The 15,418-nt window shown below is 38.1% G+C and overlaps 1 protein-coding gene across 1 annotated transcript in view; it reads left to right on the top strand.

The window, feature by feature from the left end:
• Positions 1-3,330: 3,330 nt before the first annotated feature.
• The window catches only part of pik3r5 (phosphoinositide-3-kinase, regulatory subunit 5), a 28,043-nt gene continuing 15,955 nt past the window's right edge, over positions 3,331-15,418 (top strand). Inside the window, exons 1-2 of the mRNA XM_041982049.1 lie at positions 3,331-3,570; positions 14,525-14,640. Coding sequence (XP_041837983.1) covers positions 14,541-14,640 — 100 coding nt within the window. The 5' untranslated portion in view covers positions 3,331-3,570; positions 14,525-14,540. The remainder of the gene's footprint in view (positions 3,571-14,524; positions 14,641-15,418) is intronic.

Below are 15,418 nucleotides of genomic sequence, written 5' to 3'. Positions count from 1 at the left end.
ATGACATGAATTTAGCAAATTTCCTCCTACAAAAACATAGGTGTCTTACATACATGACAAGCTGCTATCTGGTAAGATGCTGGAGACTTTCTGGCTTCATGCTTCTTTTAGCAAGTTTCAGAAACATAATACTTTGGGTGGGTTGTAGTTCATGGATGTAAATCCCCATAAACATAGTCAGCTAAATACTGACAGAATTTTACCAGCTTCTTTCGTGTTTTCAGCTGCATCGATACTACGTCTTGTTACATTTTTATATCTCCAACCAGTCTGCCCATTCTCCTCTGACCTCTGACATCAGCGAGACATTCTGGTCCAGTCAACTGCTGCTCACTGGATATTTTCTCTTTTTCAGACCATTCTCTGTAAACCCTAGAGCTGGTTGTGTGTGAAGATCCCAGTAGATCAGCAGTTTCTGAAATACTCAGACCAAACTGTTTGGTACCAACAACCATTCCACCTTCAAGGTCACGTACAGCAGTAAATACTCTTTCTGATGCTTCAGTTTTAACTTCAGCAAGTCATCTTGATCATGTCTACATGACTTAACACACTAAGTTGCTGCCATGCATTGGCTGATTAGATATTTGTGTTAACAAGTAGTTGCAGGCATAAAGCGTCCAGCTACACAAACCCAATAAACACCACCATGTCTGATGGATGAGGCGCTTGAGTCAGTTTTTTAATCCCTCTTTTATATAGATAGAAGAAGTTCTATTGTCATTTCACAAGAATACAATGAAATTCTGTTTGGCAGCATCTAGGTCTCCTGGGCTTCAGGGGCCCCAGGGCCTTCGCTCGGGCCGCCCTGGATGGCCAGTGCCTGGCGGGGTTCCGATCCTGGCCCACTGGGGCCCCCGTGATCACGTGGGGCTGTTGCTGGGGCTCTCCTCTGCCACCCTCTGGGTGGGACGTCTTGGATGTGGGGTGGCTCAGGTTCATGCTCTGGGGTTGCCGCTGAGGACCCGTGTCTCTGGGCTGCCCTGGTCTGCCTCTAACCTCCGTAGAGGCGTGGTCGCATTTGCATGATCTCACTCACCACTCCTCGTCACTGATCACTCCTCATTCCTCATTCCTCATACTCTGCATGCTGACACAGTCACTGAGTTGTCCAGTGGGTTTATACACTAAGAGATATTTTTGTTTTTTCTCTGTAAGCGTGTAACTAGTACTTCGATTGTTGTTGTGATACGTTTGTGATATGTTTTTTTTTATTATTATTATTTAGGAACTTGATTACTGTGAGCTCTGTTTTTTCTGTAAAGCTGTAGGAAAGTTTCTGTGTTTCTGTTCAAGTGTAGCAGTTTGTCAGGTGATAGTCTGGACTGAAGGGTTGTTGCCTTCTATTTGTTGTGTTTTTGTCTCCTCTTTCTTCTTTCTGCTTTCCCTTTTGCTGTCTTCCTTCTTTTTCTGTCCCCTCTGGTCAGGTCCAGCAAGATTACATAGGTCCCATAATTCAAAGTAAATAAATAACAGTAAATAAATAAATTAATCAGATTACCAAGAGGAGCCTTATATCCATAAACCTCTTCTTGGCAGAGGAAATCTGTTCGGCACAACACAGCAAACAGGCTATCATTCAGCTTGCTATGATGCTGGACAGACATTACTCTGAGTCTTCCAGAGGGAAGGCTGCTGAACAGAGGGTGTCCTGGATGGATGAGGTTGTCCCGAATCGTTGGGGCCCATCTGAGGAGTTGACTCTCCTCTAGGTGTGGGAGTGGGGAGACAATGATCCACTGAGCAGTCTTTATGACCCGCTGGAGTTGTTCTGTCTCAGATGTAGTGCAGATTGGAGCTTCTCACAGAGTTCACAGTTTTTCTTCTGTCATTTTGTCTTCTGTCAAATTCCTTTAATATCTTTAGCATAGTTACACTTTTCATCATTTATTGGCAGACTACTGCAGGCCACCACTGGAATAGTATTTACTCAGTATGGATGTAAACTTAGGGCTGTGCTTCTTTATCAGACTTCTGTGTCTTTACTTCTCAATTTTCATGTTTATTATATTATATATATATATATATATATATATATATATATATATATATTCCCTAAGAAATTCAGGGCTACATATCTTTTTTTTTTCTCCTGACATAAATTTTTTAAATATCTAGTGTAAGCCTAGCTATGCTTGATCATTTTCTTTTGGCACATTGGAGGTTTTCAAACTTTTAACAGCTCTGAACCACACATTATATTTATATTCTGTTTTATTTTCTCCTGTTTACATTTTTATTCTCTTCTGCTGGTGAAACTCTTCAGCCTTTCCTCATTTTTATCTATTTTTTTCCTGTCAGCATCTTCTTCTTTTCTATAAAAGCCCTCAGTACTTCCTGACACGACGAGCCTCGCTAAAGGTTTTGTGATAACAAACAAGAAGTCATGCAGGATATTTATTGACTTCAGCATTTACAGTCATTGACCTATTTTTCATGATCACATGTATTTTCACATGAACTCCTAAAGAAAAAAAAAACAAAAAACAGAAAAAGAATCAGAAGATTAAATCAAATAGCATTAAATAATTTACTGTAATGTTTTGTGGAGTTATTGAACAAACTTAGAAGTTTATAAATATTTTCTAATATGAAAGGCAGAATGATTTGGGGTTGATTTTTCTATTATATTTAATTTAAACTGACTTTCCAGCTGTATTGTTGAACATCTGTGACTGAGTTGGTTGCATTCATGGCTGCTGTTTTGTATGGCTGGTGGCCACATTTGGATCCCCTTTAAGAAAAGGGGAATTCACAGTCAGACTTGCAGATATTATGTAAACGACAAGCAAAACAGGAGGGGGAAGCAGATTTTCCTGACAAAGAGGGGATATAGACAGAAGGACTTTACAAACTTTGTTTCATTACCAGATCAATCGTTGCATTAAAAAGAATTATAATAAGAAGAAGAAGACAAGTGCTAAATTTAGTCATTTGTTTAGCTTTGCATGTAATATAAAGTGAAAGTATTGCAATAATTTATCATAAGCAGCAGTTTTTTCAAATTTAGTTGTCTTTTTGTCAAAATCTTAGAGCCACACATAAAAAGCCTGAAGTTGTTTTGTGTTTAATAAGCCATCGATGTTCAGAAAATAATGAACAAAGCTTTTTAAACAAACACACTTGTGTGAAAATAGCGTGAAAACAAAGAAGCAGATGACTTCCTTCTGGAGGCCAACATCCCTTCAAAATCCGCATCCAAGCACACACGCACATACACACACATGCACTTCCTACCTATGCACGCACTCCACAGTTGTAGCAGCCTCCCTCCCTCATTGTGCTCTCATGCACCTCACTCGTACACTTCCTGTTTGCTCTTTGCGAGCCGCAGTGTGTGCGCGGCGCAGCCCAGATCGCCGTGTGAGCGCAGCGGAGAGTGACAATCAGCTGCGGACTCCTCTCCAGTTTGACTGAGCTGCTCGGCCTTGCCCAGGATGTGACTGTCTGCTCAGTAGCGACGTGTGTGCAGTGAATGAATGGCAGCGGCGCTGAACGGGAGACACTTGGCTGTTTTTTGGATTCTTTAAAGCCCCACAGAGACGATGGAAGCTGGACAGTAACCTGCAGGTAAGACACTGTGATGGGAACGGACATTTTTTTATGTTAGATGGATTGATTCGCCAATGGGTGAGTTGGTAAAGTTTATAGAGCATGTCTTTAACAGGTTTGTATTTAAATTTTACGCGTGAGAGGTGACGTTCGCTCATTTGAAGCTGATTCTGTCAGAGTAACCCATTGCCATTTTGTTGTGACTCATACTAGAACTCATTTCTCAGCAGAGTATGGGTGTTTTCTTTTTTGTCAGATACACTTTTGGGGATGTGTGTATCAGAGTTATGGGAACAACGGGCCCATAATTGCGACAGGCAGCCCTCTCAGAGTTCACAGACCCCCTTGAGATAATTTTGGGAACTTCTGCTTTTGTACAGTTTTGTGCTGTTATGATTCATCCTTTTAATAGCTTTGACAGCGCGGAAGTAAAGATGCAAGAACACGTGTGAGGTGCATGAATCTCCATCAGTAAGTGGCATCGCAAAGGATCACTATTCCTGGGTTAGTTGCTGGTGTTTGATTTTTATTAGCAACATGCACTAAACTGGTCTGTTTGTGGTCTTTGAGGGATCTAATCCACTTTAAGGCCAATTAGTTTGCTTAATTAGTTATTCTTAATTTTTAACAACTACAAAACAGCTTTGGTCAGCCACATGGGGGTTAGATGATCATGAAATGACCTTTTATTAAAACAAATATTGGGATGATCCCTACTGGTTGTGTAAAGGTAGCAGAAAATGTCAAATAATCAAGACACAATACAACTGAAATCAATAAAATAAAAAAAATCAAATGGCTTTTCTTTTATTGGTCCAGTATGGCTCCTGTTAACTGTCCACTGATTGTTGTTGCTTTTCAGTAACATTCCTCTTTTATCATGGAAAGTTTTAAAATTATTTAAAAATGATGCACCAGAACTCAACTAAACTACATCACTAATACAGCCACTTACTTGTCACAGATCAGGTAAATTTTGGAAAGTTTATCAGACAACCCCTCTCCCCCCCCCAAAATATGCAGCCAAGACATGCAAACACAATTAAAAGTGTAAAATTAATGGAATTACTTTTTAGGTTTCAAGTAAATCAAGTCAGACATGTTTTGATGTGTCAGATGATTTCAGTACGTAAGTCAATCAAAGGGAAAATTGAAGTTCAGGTTGTGTGGTTCGGATCTCACTGTAAAACCTCAGGACTTTCCTTCTGACTGCTGTCCATGTTTTCATATTCTCTCTATTTATGTTATTTCACTTCTAAAAGGTCTTGTGCTTATTTAACTTTGTCAACAACACTGCTTAGTATGAATGGGAGTTTTGCAGGGACTTCGAGGGGTTTTATCAGCTTTAGCTCACAGGAAGATGTGAAGCAATCACTGAAGAGAAAAGTCTGTACTAATGCTGCTGATGATCCTGTAGTAGGTATGTATTCCAGGTGGACATCTGTGTTATGGGGTGGGATTTTTCACCTAGTAGCCCAGGAAAAGGATTTCTTATTGCAACACATAAATACAGCATCTGTTTTAATGTAAGCCTTTATGTTTCTTAACATTAGCCATTTAGCTTTAAAGGGTCACAGTAAAGGGGTCTGTTTGATGCCTTACTGTGCTATTTTCCTAATCCTAATTCAATAACTTTGTTGCTTTAACCTAACTGAGGACCTAACCAATTAGCTTTAATGGCTATCGCTAAACAATAAGCAACTGACTGCAGCTATGCACCACCATCGCTCTCTGACCTACTTGAGGACTTGCCCATGTTTTTATACCTGACAACAAGGTCTCCTGGCCAATTATCACCATGTGACTAGTTGGGAGTGAGAATGTGTTGATATTTCAATCAATATCTAAACATTATGTATTTCCCAGAACAGACCACTTACATTATACTTAAAGAGACTTATTTTTAAAATTGTTATGAAAAAGAAAAACTACAACCTAAAGGTCATAAACATCCCTCTGCTTCCTTTTTTGCACTTTTCCTGCGCAACCACTGGAAGAGAATTCTTTCTTAGAAATAGTTGAAATTACACAATCTATTATAGTACAATCATCTCCTGTTGAGAAATAAAAACTGTTGGAGTCAGACGAAGACTTTAAGTTTGACCCAGGAAAAAAAAGAGCATAAATCCTGTTTGTTAGTGGAGGAGTTGATGCTCTTTGTTGTTTACCACAGATTTCAGATACGAGGAGTGGAGGCTGCCGTACGTATCTGACGGAGGTGATGGTTGCATCCCAGTGCCGCACCATGTAATTCACAGAATCGCTTCCTGTTTGTCTCTGTACGACTGTGGTATCAGTGAAATCTTCACCTTCACCTTTATGACACATACTTTTGAGGTTAACGCCCCCGCGTGTGTAAACATACGCATCTGCGCACATGCACTTCACACCTGTTCTTACCCCCCCCCCAAAAAAAAAAAAAAAAAAAAAAAAAATATATATATATATATATATATATATATATATATATATATATATAATACCTCACATCATGATTAAATAAACACTACAATGCCAGTGACAATTTGCTATATTGTTCAGGTTTTAACTGAGCAGTTAGCAGAAAAGCCACAGCTGGCTCCGTCTTGTTTGGATTGACTTTCCATAACCTTTTATTAAAGCACATGATACTTGCATTGAGATTTTCATTTGTTTTTCGGAGAAGTAAAGACAAAAGATGAGACTTTCTGGCTTCAGGTGGAGGAAAACACACCATGTTTTGTGCTCATTATTCAAGTTTATTTTTATACCATGCTAACACCGACCACAGTTGCACAAAGTGCTGCACAGCACAACAATATAATGCTTCAAATAAACACAATACGATTGTTACTCAAAAAGGCAGACAGGTGTGTTACATGCTTAAGTTCTCATGGAATAAATTTCCCCATAAAGATATTAGAGTTGCACATCTGTCCTGGGGAAAAAACAGAAAAATAGTGAGAAGAACAATCTATGAAAAATAGCTAACACACTCTGCTCCTAAAGAACATGTGATATGACAGAGCTGCAAAACAGACTGAATTTTCTTCATGAGCGCTGTTGTTTTTTTAGATGATCTGGGAAAGAAAGAAGAAGAAGAAGGAAAAAAAAAACACTTCACAAATTCACCTCTTATTCCAGCATAGTCTATTAAAATTCCCACCAGTAGCAGTTGTTTAAACTAAAGGACTCATTTAATTACAATAGAGCTTTGGAATGATTTCCTAAATCTGCCAGAGGCCAATTCACATCCAGAGAGAAGGGTGTTTAAGAGCATTGTGGGCCTCCAAAGGAAAGCTGGATGTGATTATCAGAAAGAAAAAGACAGGCATGCTTACTGTACACAGATCTCCGTCTTGGTCTGTGGGAGCATGTCTGAGAGCGCGCTCACACTGCAACAATAGAGAGAGACACCTGTTTCCAGATGAAGCAGGGAAGCCGTCTTCCTGTTAGGAAGCAGTTGGTAATGGGATCAGTGGGAGGGATGGCAAGCAGCCTGAGAAGAGAGGGAAGGAGAGGAAAAAGAGGACAGAGAAAGAGAGAGATGGAGAGGTGCAAGTGCTGAATTGGTGGAGTTTCTCTAGGAAATGTTCATACTTGTATTCATCAAAGAGCACAAAGAAGAGCGAAGCAGAGAAAATGAGGTCGGCAGCAGGGCTCTAAATGAACTTTTTTTTTTTTTTTTTAAACACTGTAGATTGGTAAAGTTACCTTTCAATCAGAATTTCCACTGGTCAAATTGTTGGGGTGAGGAAATAAAATCAGGATTATAATTTCAACTGAATGCACACATCACTGATCTTCTAGAAATTCAGTCTTGCAGTCAGCTGGTCAGAGACTGCTCATGGTTCCACAGACCCTTTTTTCAGTCTGGAGGGGACTTTTAAAACTGTGGCCCCCAGACTGTGGAACGCTTTGCAGGAGTCTATACCCTTTAATTTAGGCCGGCTCCGATCTAGATAAAGGCTGGCTGATGATTTTGTGTCTTTGTTTTCTGCTATATTTTATGTTTGTTCTTATATTCTTTGTTCTTTTTGTACTCACATGTGTTTGCTTTTGTTTTCCGTTCTCTCTTTAAAGCACCTTGTGGCTTTTAACTTGTGAAATAAATAAGTTTAAGTCCAGCATCAGTGGGTGAAGTTTTGTATTGTTTACTGAGTTGTTTGGGATATTATTATTGATCAGAGTAGGCCACATAACTATAGTATAAAATACGTGTCTTAGATCAACTGGGCCTATTTTTCCTTGGCCTGTACCACTTGACTTTTCTTTTCAGGGGTATGGCTGCCCTTTTCTTTTGAACCTCAAGATGGAGTGTTTCTACAGTCCTTTAGTCAGGCCATTGATGACTATCTGGATGGTCAGATGACCACAATTCCTTGATCATTTAAAGAAAAAGAGACCTTTACCTTGGCAATCCACAAATTTATGGTCAAAAGGAGGAATTGGGATTAGGGCCTAGTTCAGCATCTATCCATCCATTGCCTATATTTGTTTATTCCACTGCAGACTACCAGGGGGGATGTAGCCTATCTCAGCTGCTATGAGGCGACAGACAGGTACACCCTGAACAGGTTGGCAGTTATTTAAATACCACCATTTTATATTAATTCAGACTACGCCAAAAATTTAAAAGCCTTTCAGGCCCTGAGGTTTCTTCTTTGTTTCTGACGTAAGGAGAGTGGAGAAAATAGTACAATTTACCTTAAAAAACTACCTCAAAACTCCTTTTTTTTCTTTTAATAATATACAATTCAACACCATTCACAAAATCTCTCTCATATAGAACTATTACAGTATCAGATTACACAAATATTCTAAAGCAATGCTTATATTCCAGTTTTGGCCACTGTCGATACCACTGTATTTCAACACCTTCGGTTGGCTCACTGTAAATCTTCACGAATTGTTCTACACCGCAGTACAGGTTGCTTGTTTTTGTGTGATTGTTGCAAGATGCAACCCTTGAAAAAGTGGAAGTGACCCTGTTGACTCTTTCTGATGTACTGCATACATCCTCTTGTGAAACGCCACAGACTCATGCGTTTCACAACCAGCACCTCTATGTAAACAACCCTGTGATGACATTCTTTGACAAGTGGCTGATTTTTTTCATCAAATCCTCATATTTGCTGACTGTAGAAGAATGTCATGTTCAGTAAGAGAGGTGTTTTAGTGGAGAAACTGACTGAAAAGCTAATATTAAAGGAATGATGCTGTACTTGGCTCTGATGAGTGTTTAAAAAAGCTTGCTCTACAGATCACACAAAAACCCACTAAAACTTGGACTGACAGAACAACCGCTGTTGGAGAAAGCCTTCCCCTCTTTTTATTCTTACGTGTCCCCGTTGAACCCAATCAGGGATGCAGTCATCACGACTGTAACGTATTAGTTCCTTCCACGCTCACCGGGCTCTCATCCAGCTCTCTGTCTAACCTCTGACAATGACCGGAGCCCTGAAGTGTCCGCTGAGCTCAGCTCTGCAGCCCCTGCTCAGTGCCATCCGGAAAACCTCTTAGACACAAAACAACTCTGGGAAGGAGGGACTGCAGGGAGAAAGGGCCACATGGTTTTGTTGTTTACATTGGGAGATGATGGTATTGTTGAATAGTGACTGTAAGAAAATAAGTGAAGTGCTGTGGGATAATTGAGTTTTACTCTTGTGACCCTCCTGAACTTGGACTTCCTGGCCGGATTCGATGATTAAGCTGGAGTTTCTGATGTTTGTACAGTACTTGTGTGTCTGCACTGTACTAATGGATGGCTAAGCATGCTTACTGTGTGAAAATATGGATTAAATGTGAATATTGTCTTAAATTTGTGTATGGTTATGGTAGTTTGCAAATGTCTTCAGACACTCATTATTTCATCATATTTTGCTTCCGATGAGCCAAACATTCTGTAATATTTTGAAGTGATTTTAAACTTGAGCTTTTCTTTAGGTTTTGGCTGCTTTTTCACTCATTTTGAGTCAAGTTGTATTTGTGTTTTTGTTTTTTAAACCACATAACATTGACCTATTAGTCATTCAAGCATGATTCATGATTCATTCATGCCATGTAACACCAGCAATGGAAGCATTGTGTCTACAAAACAACTTACTGTACACTTCTTACTAGCAGCCTATCAATAAGACACATTTGTTCTAATTCACAACTGAAAAATACCAGATTATGATGACAGTTTGACAGAGCAAAAATAGTCTTTCTGCACAAAGTGATTCTTAAAGAGCTGTAGGCTGAAACCTTGCATAGCTTGTAGTGGAAACTTTAGACATTTGGACAAATGAAGGACAAAAGAAGAAGTGGCAGGACTAAAAATGCTGATTGGATGTATCTAAAAGTGATGCATTTGAGAAATAGAAATTTGCTTGTTGTTTATTTCCTGCCCCGACCTGATCCATTTACTGTTCACTGAAGCCTCTTCAGAAATGGATTCAGTGGAAAGGTGGCTGTCAAGAAGCCTTTCATAACTAAGGGAAAAAGGAAGAAAAGGATTATGTATGCAAAATGATTAAAACACTGGACTGTAAATGAGTGACAACAGGTCTGACGGAGGGATGAATCCTCCCAGATCCCAGACTTCAACATTATTTAAGCAGTGTGAGACAGAAAACAGAACAAAAGGCAGAATCAGAGTCTTTTAAGCCTTAAAACACCAGCCCATTTTTATTATTTTGGTTGCCGTTTTTTTTATTTTATTTTTGTTTTTGTGTATGCAAAAATTAATACATGTAGAATCTCAACTCCTTTAAGCACAGTCAACATAAAGACGTTATTTTTTTTTTTATGCAGCCTCAATAAATATAGCACCATGAAGGCCAACCAAAACAAGAAAACAGAACTCTGTTGAAATAACACAGATCAACAGTGACCAAGCCTTTTCTCATCTGCACATCATTCTCCCAAACATTTGCTTTCAGGAGAAAAAGTATTTGCATTGAAGTAATCACACAACAGAAACTATTTACATATTTCCATTTTTTTCCTCCAGGATTTTTGTTTTTCTTTTTACAGTTATTTATGCTACTAAATACCGATTATCCTCACAAAACCAAAACTCCCACTTGGCTAGTTTGTTAGTGCACCATGCCTCAAATTTATTTATTTACTTTTTTGCTTTATTCCAGCCACAGAGGAGCATTATTGTTGTTCTTTTCAGACAGACATAGAACTCACTGGTCATTTGTTGTTGGCTGCTCCGGATTGGACATATGTAATTGGTCAAAAGCTTGACAGGAAGTGGATTTATCATAATTTCCAAGTCAAAAAAGAGGTGTCATAGCAGAATAGTAATGATGGTGATCTTTTTATAATTTTCAAAAATGTAATAAATAATGCTGTTATCATGGATCATTGAGGATTTACTATATAGAGTCTCCGAATAAACACTACATTTTCTGGCTGGATTTTTAAACCTCCATTGTAAATGGGATACCTGGCAAACTTACGTAGATTACCCCACACTACTGTTCCCTCGGGACTGTTGACAACATAGGCGATAGCACTTGGGGGGGTACCAGCGAGTGGAGTTTTAAGGGTTAAGAATCCTGAAGAACTATACCTGAAGATTATTTAGAGAAATTATAAGGCAGCTTGTCTAAGAGGGTTCAGGCTATGTGTAAGAATAAAAGTGATCATATCACACTGCATATTGATTTTCAAGCTGATTAGAGCTGAACAATAACTGCTTTTTTCCTTATATGTAGTATTTTGTTTATGTTTGCACAAGTTTCAGTAAATCACTGCAAAAATGGAAAACTACCAAGACATTAGGGTGGCTCAAGTCTTTTGTACAGTACTATATGCTCGCACTTTGTTTGTCTTTTGTTGTCGTGGTTATCAAGTAATTGATCTGCATTTTTCTTAACTGTATTAACAAGTACAGTCAAACTGATTCCTATGTCATACGCAGTTTTATTAGTTTTGTGCAGGATTACAAGCTAAAGCTTGCCCTGATTTGTAGAATTCCTTCGAATTTGAGATGCAGAAAACATGTTGTGTCATTTGAGGCTTTTCAGCTTGGAATGTTTGAAGTCTGAAGGGAAGTCTTTGGATGTTTGTCCAGCACAGCTGGTGAGAAAAGATGCTGGTTGGGAGAAATTTACAGCCTAGCAGGTGTCTTTATCTTCTTTCCACAATGTCAGATTCATTTTAAACTTACTGTTTGTGTCATTGTGTCAGTTTTATTTATTATGTGAGTGGGTTTGTAAAGAGCGAGTGAGTAATTCACTGACACGTTTCCTTCGCCAGCCCGTCGCTTCTGTCCAAGTTTCATCTGAAATGGGGAATTTGTGACACTGAGGGGAAATTTTGAGAACACGTAATGTCAAGCCTGTTTTTGATGACATTACTCATTTCTGTATTTTCTCTCTGTATGTCTTCATGCTATAATCAGAGTTTACTGATTAATAACGGAACAGATGTTTTTGTTTTTTTTTCTGGCAATGAAAAGATTTGTTTATTGGCTTAACAAAACAAATTAGTAAATATGAATTCATGAATCTTTAAAAAAAAAATCTTTTAAAGCTTTGCACTTTTTTCAAAAAAAGATGGCGCAGTATGTGTAGATGCAGGCGGAGACAGAAATCTTTTTACAAATAATTAAAGAAAAAGTATAACCACCATCCATGATAGCAAACAACAGCGAAATGCAGAGTTTTACAAAGAATTAGAAATTTTTATCCTCCTCAAAGTGGAGTCTCACGGGACGATATTTTACCAGAATAACAGCTAATGCGCTAAACACCATTCAATGGAAACACCTGCAAATCACAATTGCATTTTGTCAAAATTGTAGAAATATACTGCAACGGAAACTATAATGGAAAGTTCTAATTAAGTGTTCAAAGCGATTCTGTTATTATCTACCAGTTAAATGTCAAATGGACAATTCCAACCCAAAAGTCTTTTACCTTAACTGACAATTACACTCACACTTTATCCAGTTGTGTACTGATCAACATGACTGACGGTGTATCCAGGGTAGACTGGGACAAATAAATCAAGCCTGGCATTTTGACCCAGACCAGCACATATACGATCTTGCATGCCACAAATCTTTGTGCTTCCTTGAATGTGAATATTAACCCTGCACTCTTCAAAACCATGAAAGCCATGCAGTTAGTTACCAGGAATCAGAGAGTGTAACATGTTAAAGCAATAAATGCATCCAAAATTTCATTTGTCATTTGTTAATAAAATAAAAATCTTTACTCCAGTACGTGGTAAATATTAGAGCAGCATTCATCCTACTTTGTATATATGATGGAGAAAGAAATAAGAAAGAGCAGACATAAGAAATGACGCATCAGATGAAAACTGTTTCGGAACAAAGTGACAAAATGTGGAAACAGTGCGTGTTCTCTTCCTCACAGGCTCTTTTTTTTTTGGAGATGTTATCTCAACCAGGTTTAATAAAAGATTGAATGGAGATGTTTCTTCTTCAACAAAATGATGCAGTCAGGTCCAGAATTATTGGGCTCTGATAAAGAAACAAAAGGCTGCATCAGTATTAACATATGGACAAAAATGTAAATAAAAATCTTAAAAAGTGTTTCTGTATTTCTGTATATTATCCATGAACATCTATACTGAAGCCGCCTGGCAAATTCTGATCCAAGGTATCCAGCTATCAGCCCACAACCAGTAACAGATGGGCTGATAAAGAAAATCCGAGAGCCCGAAGTTAGTATACTTGCATTTCTAAAAAAAAAAAAAAAAAACACACACATAGACTCAAAACAAGACAAGATTAATAAATCCCACTCACTCATAAACATAAACATAGGACATAAATAATTGGTTACCATTTATTTGTTTTGTCGTTTTACCAGTTAGTGTTTCTGTCGCCTCTGACTCAAGTCTGAGTCCGCTCATTTACATTTTTCTGTATGAATATAAAAGATGATTCTTGCAGAGGAAAAAAAAGGATGTAGGTTATTATCTCAGTGTGATGCTCTGTTATCGGAGTCCATTTTTAGGCCTCTTTGAAAATTGCATATCCATAATAAAATGAGAATATCTATTTGAGGCCTCATTGAATACTTTTGGAGTCATGGTAAAGGAATGCTTGTGACATTTAAGATAAATATAAATATTACTATTTGCGTTACTGGTGGCTAAATGGAGTCGACACAAAGCACAAATGAATTATGTTTTAGGTTACTATAAGACTATAAGGATGAATATGAGTATGCCTCAGGAGAAATAATTTCTATAATGGGGGAATTTGGAGATCATGAAATTTGTGGCCGACAGCGAAAAAGTGGTCACTTGAACCAGATGAACTTATGTTTTTCTTTTTTCTTTCTTTCTTTTGCTGTAGACCTTTCTTTTACCATAGATAGCAACTCAGATAGTTTGATTTTGTTCAGGTTGCACCTTTCAACCTGAAGTTTAAATCACTTCATTAAAGCATTCATATTATGAAGAGACCCGCTCATAACAGAACTGAAACAACTTGCCACACCTGGTTTGTCCTCAGTTGCAGCACGAAAAACACGCTGATAAATAAGAGTTTAAAAAAAAAAAAAAAAAGTGAAGTTCAGTCTCCTTATGAGTCAGTGGTAAAAAAAATGTTCTGGTCATACTGGAAATTCTTGGTCAGAATTAGTCTTAATGCATGCTTAAATGTGATGCTTTCAGTCACTGGAGGCAGAGCAGGTGTTCAGTGTTTTGTTTTGCTCTGAATGCAACAGAAGCAACTCCAGCAACCAAATCAACCTGTAGCTCTTTTCTCTCTCATTTCCCTTTATGATTTGTGTATCGTCTTGGCCTGATTTTCATACTTAGCGGGTGATCTGCGTTAATGCAAAACCTGCAGGATAACACAGCCTGATGTCCACAAAAAGGGAGAACTGTGTGTGTTCATGCTCATGTTGACACAGCGGGTGAATTAATGGAGATAATATTCCACAGAATACATGAGTGGGCACATTGTTGATGTATCTGATGGTTAATATCGCCTCTATTTCCTGCTCCCCTTCAGAGCCTAAGTGGTGAAGATGCAGCACACCTCATGCACAGAGGACCGGATCCAGCATGCTCTGGACCGGTGTCTGGACGGGTTGAGACAAAGCCCCACAGCAGCAGACCACTGGAACGGTAAGACTAAGCTACACTGTAGTTTTAGGTTTGTTAGCAAACGCTTTAAAACAATAACCTTTATGTACTCCTGCAGTATAATGACGGCTTTCTATAGGCAAGGCAACGCAAATCTATTTGTATAGCACATCTCATGTAAGACAATTCAAAGTGCTTTACATAAAACTTTAAAAGCATTTCAGCAGGGAGCAATAACAAGTGCATTAAAAAAAAAAAACATTAAAACAAATAAAATAAATAAAAACAGAAAGAAAAAGCTAAGATAACATAGATAAAATGCAAGAAATAAAGTTCCACTGTGGAGAAAAACAGTATTAAAACATGATCAAGTTTGAAAATTAAAGCTTAAATGAAACAGATGCAGATTTAGACTTCTAAATAAAACCTATTAAAATACTTAACAGTATAAACCAGCGCTTTAGAATGATCACAATTCATTTTTTATACTGGCTCATGTGCTCAGATAATTTTTTTCATCTCATGGCAATGAATGTCCTTTATTTAACACCTAGTAAAAAGGGAAAAGAGGCCGTGCCATAGTAAATAACTCCAAACATATGCATCCTCCAACATATTATAGTGACAGCATTACCATTTTAATCTCCATCTCTGTGGAAGTCTGGAAAAGTAATGTATTATTGTTTTACCACAATGAGAGAATGATAGGAGCTCTTAAAAATCTTTTGCATGTTGGGGATGGGTCTTTAAAGATGGGTAAACTGAAGGGGAAACTAGTCCTTGTCATTTGTGTTGCATAAAAACTCATTTAAATGTATCC

Source organism: Melanotaenia boesemani, chromosome 4 (genome assembly GCF_017639745.1).
Source record: "Melanotaenia boesemani isolate fMelBoe1 chromosome 4, fMelBoe1.pri, whole genome shotgun sequence".
Lineage (NCBI taxonomy): Eukaryota > Metazoa > Chordata > Actinopteri > Atheriniformes > Melanotaeniidae > Melanotaenia > Melanotaenia boesemani.
This window is presented reverse-complemented; position numbering and strand designations above follow the sequence as displayed.